Source organism: Mesitornis unicolor, unplaced genomic scaffold (assembly GCF_000695765.1).
Source record: "Mesitornis unicolor isolate BGI_N332 unplaced genomic scaffold, ASM69576v1 scaffold27706, whole genome shotgun sequence".
Classification (NCBI taxonomy): domain Eukaryota; kingdom Metazoa; phylum Chordata; class Aves; order Mesitornithiformes; family Mesitornithidae; genus Mesitornis; species Mesitornis unicolor.
This window is the reverse complement of record NW_010193411.1, coordinates 23,342-32,955: the sequence shown is the minus strand read 5'-3', so window position 1 is coordinate 32,955 and position 9,614 is coordinate 23,342. Positions and strand designations below refer to the sequence as shown.

Genomic DNA, 9,614 nt, shown 5'->3' with positions numbered 1-9,614 from the left:
GGGCTGCGTTGAGAAACTGGGATTTCTGTGTAATTCAACAGCTGCATCCAAAACAGTTTTAGAAAAACCTATTTGTAGAAATTTGCCCCCACCCCAGTTTTCAATAAAACTAAACAACAGGTCCAGGAGCAACTGTTCACCAGGTATTACATTTCAATTTCCCATGTAAACAACCAGGACAAAGTCCGGCCTGGGTTTTCTCCGCTGTGACGATACATTTCTCTCCTCACTTACTGGGAAGCAAAGCAGGAGCAGATCCTCCAGCGCTGCAGCAGCATCACCAGGGTGGGACAGGGCCCCAGCACCCGTCCTTTACATGAAGACACACAGAGGGTCGAGGCGCAGCAGCCATGGGTCTCTTCACATCCTGCTCTGCTAAACTTTATGAAGCCAACAGGAATTTAAAGGAAAAAAAAACCAGAAACAAAAAGCCCCTTCAGCTGACTGCAGAACAAGCAAGGTTAGGCCAGGTTTTGTCTGGCAACATAAAGCAGATGATGGAGTTGCTAAAATCATATTTAGAGCCAATTTCAGCGCCACGGCCCCATGTGGAGATGCTGAGCAGGGGACGGTCAGGGCTCCGGTCCGGCACTGCAGAGACCTCGAGCACGCCATCGGGGGAAACCAATGATGATGATGGTCAAAGAGCTTGCCACAGCATCAAACCAAATTTGTACATATCCAAATAATCGTACAGAGAAGTATTTTCAGCAGAACACAAACTTTAAACATTCAAAAGAATAAACAAAACTAATGAAACGCTGCCTCCTGTACTTCAGTGTGTGGCACGATTAAATACATCCAGCAAGGAGGGTGCACGAAGACATCACGGCGGCGTAACGCCAGATGGGTGGTGTTGGGTATAACCAAATACTCCATCTACCAGAGCGGGAGAGGAATTCACAAAACATGGATGAAAACCAAAGCCTGGAAACCATAACAAAAACACAGAAACAAAATGAAAATGTACTAAAATTTAATCATTCATAAAAGCTGTAATTTAATCTGTGACAGTAAAACACAAGAAGCAATATTAGAGTTGGTTTAGTATATTATATATTTTTGCTTTTAAAGCCATAGAAATCAGTTATCCCAGTTTTTTCCTATAAAAGACCCATTTTTCCAAAGCATTATGCACAAACATTTTTAATTAGAATATAATGGCAGAATGAAAATAATGATATTCCGTAACTTTTAAATATAAAATGAAGTCAATGATTCAAAAAGTTATTTGTTGCAGTGAGTTCAAAGGGAAATTTCAGGTAATATATATATATATCTATAGTTATAGATAAAAAATATAACAGTGGAACATTTTTAGTGCTCGATGGGGAGAAATTATGATAAAAGGGTCAATATGAAATTTTAATTATAGTAGCAATATCTAACATTTGAAATGCATCCATGCTCCTTTGTATAATCATACACTAGAGTCAATTATATTTATTTTCACATCTGTTAATTGCTATTGCAAAGGAGGACTACTATTGTCTTAAATTTCCGAGAGATATACACAGAGCAGTTTCTTTTTCCAGGGACTGTGTGCAAACCATCGTAAGATCTAAATTCTTCTCATGGTATACAAAAACAGGAGAAGCTTCTTCAGATATGTCTGTCATTTCCGTAAGGTTTTGAAGTCGGGAATGCTGGCACTTTCCATTTAGGCAACAGTTCTTCATTCCTGCAATCTGGAAAAGGCAAAGAGAGACAATGTGGGGAGCTCCTCATCCTCCCCAGGGGTGAAGGATCCCAAGAGGGGTACCCCGGCCATGCCCACAGCCCAGGCAACTTCTGTCCCAGACCTGGAGCTACAGAAACGCTGTTTTCTTTCAGGAGTGCACCAGAGCAGCTGTGAGCACACAGAGCACCCTGCCAAGATACACAGGAAGATCATTTATAGCCACGTCCAACCTTGGGGCGGCTTTTTTATTTCTCTTTTTTATTATTATTTTTGTGGGCAGCTTTTTCTCTCTGTGCCATCGAAATCCACGTCCCACCCAAACCAATTTCACAGAATCACAGAACGTTAGGGATTGGAAGGGACCTCAAAAGATCATCCAGTCCAATCCCCCAATTTGCAATCGTCCCCATAGCACGCAGGGCTCAGCAGCTGCGACAGCAACACAAGTCAGAGGTGCCACCAAATTTCAGCAGAGTGAAAAGGAAGCAGAACAGAGCTGTGGTGGCTCAGAGCACGGTGCCACGAGACAGGAGGAGAACCTGCAAGAGCCAAAGGAGGCCTTGCCCGGCTCCAGGAGTTCCTGCTCGGCTGTGCCCATCAACCCCAGCGAAAGGGGAACCGGGGAGCAGCAGATGTTGCTCTGCCAGATCCGTCAGTACCTTGACTTTTTAAAGTCCAGCAAATGCAGTCCCCTACATTTGGGAGCAGCTCAGGGTCCTGAGCCGCAGGTGGAGGTCAGACCCCGCTTACCTGGCTCAGAGCTGCTGCGCCATGGGAGCCTAAAGCAGCAGACACGTTTTCTTTTTAGGCTTCTTCTTTTCCACTGGTGTTTTTCTGTTTATCTGTCTGACCAGGTCATAAAAGATCTGAAAATAAGAAACGCAAACTGAAGAAACCAAAGCAATAAAACACTATGCAAGCGTCAAAAGTCAGGCAGGTTGGCAAGCTGATGCTCTTTCCTGGTGGCTGCAGTCTTACAAATGCAGTTAAACTGCATTTACCTTTACCTGCTTCTCAGGCAACAATTCCCTTGCTTTGGAAAAGTGGGAGAAAACTGGGAAATGACTGAAGGTTTTTAAAAGACAACCATAATATCCTTAAGGATCCTTTTCTCCCTGGTGCTCCCTGGGCTGGCAAGTGTCAGACACTGAAGGGCATCCCCGTTCCTTGGCTTTCACCACCCAAAGTCTCTTCATTCATAGGATGTAATTTTTCTCTGTGCCAAGCAGATTCAAGCTGCTCATCACTTCACCTTTTCGCCTGGTCCAGTCTTTTGAGTTTATTCAGTAAATCAGCAAGGAGAAGCAAAGCATCTGCCCTGAACTCAGACGTTTCCAGAAGGGGACAATTCCAGGGCCTCTTGCAGAGTCGAGTTTCTTGTGAACGCTTTTGCTGTGAGTTGTTTTCCCAGCAATACTCAACCCATTTATAGCAAAATGAGCCTCGCAAAAATGCTTGGAGTTGGGTCACAGCATTGAGGAGAAATATTTCAACCTTCAGAAAGCTCCACCCTTGTCCTTGTTTACTTTCTTCCTTCCTGGCATGGCCAACAGCTCACAAATTCTTGTTGATTCCAAGGAAATTCAGGAGACAAAGGAACACTTCATAACAAACTGCAACAACTGGAAATTTCAGATTTTTCCAGCTATTACCTACAGGAAAAAGCACTAGTTGCCGTAGGAGAAACCAATTAATAAGTGACATCTTCTATGTTGATGCAAAACAGCTTTCAGTATTTAAGCCTTTCTAAAGAAAAGCCAAGTTATTTGAATGGGATTATGATGTGCAGGAGGACTCTGAATTTCTGAAGGCACACAAAAATTTATCAACCTTTAGTCCAGATTTTAACAAAGTTAGGAAGTCCAAAAGTAGCTGAAATCTAAAACCAAAACCCAGAATAATGCAAACACTTCCCCAGTCTGCGAGCCAGCAGAACAAACAAATAACCAGTGCAAGTTGCTTGATTCATGGCATTTCTTCTCTTTGATTTCCTCAGCTTCTATGCTTTTCATAACCAGACAATACAAACTGGCAGAAAACCAGAAAATTAAGATCACAAGAAGACCAGAAACTGATCTTCCAGTTAATGATTATCTGAGCCTCACTGGAGGCAGCAGCTAGGACAGGGAGCCACGGAGACCCAGGATTCACACACTGAGGATGACTGACTGCAAACCATGGGTGTACACACACACACGAATCCCTCCTGGCAGAGGTCTGGCCCATGGAGCTGTATTTAAGCTATATTTACTGGGTTAGATTAGCACACACTACAGCCAGGCTAATCCCAGCAGCGCTGTGCATGTCCCTCCAGCTGCCAAATGAACGCTGGGACCGGTCCAAGATCCCACTGCTCCTGCGTATCACACAGCCCCTGAACAGCCCCGGCTGTCCCTGGCACCAAGGAGCTGTGCCCAATGGGGTCACCTTTAGCTCTCGTGGCTGGAAACCTGCCCCCTGCCACAGTCAGAGAATTCAGAGCAGAGTGAAAGCTTGGTGCCTGCTGTCGAGCAGAGCTCCCCCAGCCGCACAAGGCACACGGATTGCGAAGGTGTTTCTCGTTTAGACATGGGGAACTGCTTCAACAGACACACACTGGGACAGGGTCTGTCAGTGCCTCACCGGAGGACTGCGAGGGGATGCCTGCTGGAGCAGCCAGACATAGCAGGAACGTGAAAAGCAAATACTTCCAAGAACAACAGCCAACGCTACACAACGTGACATGTAACACAATGGGGCATAATCCAGGCTCTGAATAGCTGCAGCAGGTATCTTGAAAAGGTGTACTTGGCAGATAAAGTTTATCTAAGCCAAGAGTGATCTGGTAAAGTGGGCACTGCAGCAGGTATCTTGAAAAGGTGTACTTGGCAGATAAAGTTTATCTAAGCCAAGAGTGATCTGGTTAAGTGGGTGTACGCAGGACCCTCTGCTATTCCTGTCCTCTGACACAGGCCATAGAAAGCACTTACCTGGAGAAGCCACCTGCCCTTTACAGAGGAGCAGATCTCCTTAAAAAAGGAGCAGATCTCCTTAAAACAAACAGAAAGGAGTAGCTAAATACACTGCATCACAGGACTCCTTTGGCTAATATTCCAGAATCATCCTGAATCTTCCCAATTAACAGATGAAGGGCCTCAAGCTAGTATAACATGGTATTTGTGCTGATGTAGGAAAGACAAGGGGTAGTTACCTCATTAACGTTGATTTTCGACTTCGCAGACGATTCTAGAAAGGCACAGTTACACCACTGTCTTGCTAAGTTCTGACCCTGCTCCTTGCCGACTACGCGCTCTTCCTCCAGGTCACATTTATTGCCCACCAGAATCATTGGTACCTGGGTTGGCGACAAGCAAGAACAGGAGAGGCATCAGTGTCAGTGTACAACACACACAGTAACGCTACAGCCTGCAAAGACATGCGAGGACGGGGGAAATACAGTCAGTATAAAACCAGCCAAACTCAGGAGTCAGCAGAGCTCAGAGTGGATGGGAACCGAGATGCTTGCTGGGAAAGGGCTGAAGAAAATCCACACGACACACAGCCCCGTTCACCAAGAATTAAACACATGGAGGACATCGTCAAACGCAGTGGCAATATTTCAGCACAGCCTGAAGTTAGTAAAGATTTATTTTCTGGTCTCTACATCCAACACCATTCTAGTAAAAAACTTAATTTACCCTGAAATGCGTTTCAGGACTTTCCTGTGACAGCAGGCTAAACTGCCTGCCAACTTCACCTATTTTAGGCAACAGAACACAGAGCACATGTTATACATTTCAGCTGCTTTGCCCTGTCTTGTCAACCTGTTGTCAAGCCACACAACAATAAATGGAAGCACCTCTGAAAAGCACTGCCCTGGACACGAAATAAAAAGGAAAAGTCCTGTGCAGCTGAATATTTCCATACAAGACCACCTGCCTTTCTCATCACAACACAGGAACATACTGCCAACGCGTTTTGCGTGCATACACAAAAAAGGATGCTCACTACAAAAGACACAAACACTGTGCTCAGTAATTAACATTTCCAACTAGTGACCACTCAGCAGCTCAGCTCCTGAAAGGACACGGCTTCCCATAAATACTCTCCTGCAGCATTAACCGAATATTTGATACACGTTCAGAAGGTCCATCCCACACACACAAACACAGCAAATCATTTGTTCAAGCCACCGACGCAAGGGCACCTGCCCCTCTCCTCAAGCTGGTGGCTTTCCCCAGTGTCTGGGTGAGTCACCTTCTCGCTCCTGCACGAGGAGGAAAGTGCCTTGAGGAAACCACATTGCTTGTGACATCTCCTAGAGAAAACCAGAGACATTTAATCCCGTAGGAAAACGACCTTGGCTGAAGTAACTGCTCGTTACCGGTGTGTTCGCATTAGGTGGGATGGAAAGGAGGGGTCCATGGGCCTGCCCAGAGACCTCAGAGGGGCTACAGAAAGGAGGGGTCTGCTCAGGCCCCCCTCACTGGGGCTGTGCCTGTATTTGCTGGAGCCAAGTGCAGCCTGTGCTCCTGAAGTTGTAAATCTGTTTGTCTCAAAGTATCAGAGCAAGCACTGGTGTCAGCAGGAGGAGGATTGCTCTCATCAGTTATGTTCAGATACCAACTTCAAACTCTTTCAGGAGAAAGAAATCATGCAAAAAGAGAGATTAAACCAGCACCAAGACATCTCAGAAACAACATCCTGATCTATAATTTCAGCAGGCTTTCTCTGTGGCTCTGCTGCAGCCCACCAAGATGGCACAAATAGGCAGAAAAGACGTTAAACAAGTAAACAACACCCAAAGCACCCAAAACAACCTCCACAACCACCAAACCCACCCACCCGTGGTGCCACTTCCACACCCCCAAGACAATGGGATTACGGCGCAGCCCCAGCTGCCTCCCCTCCCACAGGACCCGGGACCCCCAGCCCAGTGCCTCACAGCTCCAGCCCCAGCTTTTCCACAGCCCCTCAGGGACTTTCTACATCTGAGAACTGCAGGTTACACATTGAAGTTTTAAAGTTTTCACATTTTGAAGTTTTCTTTTACAAGCCTCATCCCACAGATCCGAGGGGACGACAGCGCCGGAGCCAAGGTGGGTTTCCAAAGGAGAGCACGGCAGGACCTGCAGGACACATCCTGTTTCCCTTACGCTGTGCAGGAGCAGAAACCCCACAGAACTGCTGATCCAGGGTGTGCACCCGCTCCACTTCCTGAAGCGTTTAATTCTTTGCACAGAAAATGAACACTTTCCAGCTGGAAAATAAATCATTATCCACTTCCTTTGGTGACTTACAACACACTGTATGGTTTCAGTCTACTTCAGTGGTAATATTTGTAGGCTCTTTCCGATTCAATGACACTCAAGATAAATTTCTGTATTTAAAACTCACAGCCATACTGATTAGAAAAATGATCACATTTTTATTTTTCAGAAATAAATTTCACTTCTTCCATCAGAAACCTAAGGTCACAATACAGATGAGGCAAATCCAGAAAAGCTTATTTCACATGGAGACCAACAGGATACTTACATCAGTTTAATCCCATTCCTTACAGTTTTCTGGGTAGGCAAGAGACATTTTCTCATATCAAAATATGAAAAGGTGTTTTGAACATGTTCACCAAAAAAATCAAGTATATCAAGATGTGAAATAATAGGAAAAAACTGATACTTAGATGGGTAAACAGTATAATTTGAAAGCCATGAAACTCTGTAAAAGGTTATTTCAAAAGGTAGTCATTGTTTATCACAGAGCCAAAACCGGAGTTTGATGAACAACTCGCACTTGGTAATTTACTACTTCATGTAGAAGGCTGGAATTTAAAATTTGTTAGCGATACATGGTTTAACAGTTTAAGGATTAGGATTTTAAAAGAGACATTCTGAAGTTAAATACAGGAAGGAGCACATTTTCCTAACTGCAGCACATGGCTTCAACGTTCAAAAGGTTCTCAAGCTTGGATTCAACAAGTAACCAAAATAAATAAATGCTTATTAATAATTAAATCTAATCACCGAAGTAAAACCAAAAGCAACAGCCCCTGTCGTGCTGGCCTTGCCCAGCTCACACTGCCAATTCCCCTCCACGAGCACAGCGAGCGAGATGTGAGCTCTGACCCAGAGGGGACGGAGCACTCCTGTTACCAGGGATTTCTGCAGTAATCCCACCCTAAAGGAGAACCGGTTCTGCATAACCAGACGTCCAGCTTGTTCAACCAAGGAGGAACCAAAGCCATTCAGAACCAAGGAATTGGGCTACAGGACAACGAGGATCCAAGAGAAAGACACAGCCTTGAGGTTGCGCTCTGCAACCATCCCGGCGAGCTCTGCTCCAACTGCATTTTCCTGCACAGCAATTTGAATACAATGCACAAGGCTTGCGTAAAATTTGGCCTAGAGAGGTGTCACAGCCCTGTTTATCGACACACACATGCGCTGTGAGGAGATGAGGGCCCGGCCAACACAACCCAGAGCGGTCGGCAGCAAAGGCAGTGGCTGCTTTGAACCTGTCAGTGTGAAAAACCAGGCAATCTCTTCCACACTCCTCAGGGCAAACCCTTGAGAAAATTAATCTCGGCTTCTTCTGGAGGCGGCCTGCACAGAGAGAGGGTTCCCACACGTCTCTGCAGCCACATGGCTACCACAGCAAAAGCCACCGGCAACTTCACCTGCATCACATGTTTAGAAATTAAAAGCCCACCAAGGAGCAACACTGACAGAAGTTGGGGCCTGAACTGGAAATACAGTAAATAGTTCTGTCGAACAAGACTGAATGCAAACTGTCTCAATGAAACTTTTCCTTATTTTAACAAGGGATTCAAACCACCAAAATCACAACCTTGCACCACCAGCGAACTCCTTCAGAGCCTTTTAATGATTTCATTCATGCAACTGCGGGATCTCCTTTGGGTCACAGACTGTCAAATGACTGAAGGAACAAATAAAGCTGTCGGGACTTCAGAAGCAGCGAGGGAGGTCTGCAGAGAGCTGCTCCATCCATGCCACACACAGAGCTGGACTCCATACCACACACGGGCACTGCGGCAGTGACAGACCCGGCCACAGCCCCCAGACACCCTCCTTTCCTTCTGAAAAGGATGAGCTCTTCTTCACATGATAACCTCAAACTCTGGAAAAGTTCTAGTCCCGCATTCAGATGCAATGTTAGTCTCCATGTGGGAAATGCAACGTTAGTCTGCATTGTAAAACAGCTGGAGATCCACTAAGAGCATCATTACTGGCGAGTTCTACTACCACTATTTTTCCTTAACTTAGAGGGAAATCAAGTACTGCTAAACCACAGTGAAAGAAGAAAATGCAGATACTGGAAAGGAGTTAAATGGAGAAAAACAACGTTGCTGTTTCCATCATCTCCCACCACTTCAGCAGACTGTTAGCCTTCCCGCACACGTGAAAATATGGCTTCACTACGCCCGTTAGCCAGTGCTGGACCTCAAAAAACATCACTGACAATAACAAACAATGCTGCGGAAACTGACTTCAACACTGAACTTTGCTATACAGCAAAGAGTACTCTTAGGAAGAAGTTCCACTCTCAAATTCCTCTGTGTTTGCTCACAAACACAGTTTAACTATTTGCAAAAGAAAAAACCATTCTACTTACATCTTCAGTGTCCTTAACCCGTAAAATCTGTTCCCGCAGGTCCTGTAAGTCGTTAAACGTGGACTGTGCTGTTATAGAATATACTAGTGCAAACCCTTGACCATTCTTCATATAGAGATCTCTCATTGCTGTGAATTGTTCCTGCAATCAAATATTTTACAAAGCAATTAGCTAGCGAATGTGGCTAATGCCCATTTACAAAGGAATACTTTTATTGTCATGGAGACCAGAATGCAGTACCGTACAGCCCGCATCTACGTTTTTACCCCTTACAGAGATCCACTGAAGCACGCAAATTTAATAAAAGCATTCACACATCTCT

At 45.2% G+C, this 9,614-nt stretch overlaps 1 protein-coding gene across 1 annotated transcript in view; it reads right to left on the bottom strand.

The window, feature by feature from the left end:
• Window positions 1–959: 959 nt before the first annotated feature.
• The window catches only part of RAP1A (RAP1A, member of RAS oncogene family), a 17,027-nt gene continuing 8,372 nt past the window's right edge, over window positions 960–9,614 (bottom strand). Inside the window, exons 5-8 of the mRNA XM_010187454.1 lie at window positions 9,293–9,433; window positions 4,872–5,015; window positions 2,432–2,547; window positions 960–1,688 (exon numbers count right to left, since the gene is read on the bottom strand). Of these exons, the coding sequence (XP_010185756.1) occupies window positions 2,461–2,547; window positions 4,872–5,015; window positions 9,293–9,433 (372 nt within the window). The 3' untranslated portion in view covers window positions 960–1,688; window positions 2,432–2,460. The remainder of the gene's footprint in view (window positions 1,689–2,431; window positions 2,548–4,871; window positions 5,016–9,292; window positions 9,434–9,614) is intronic.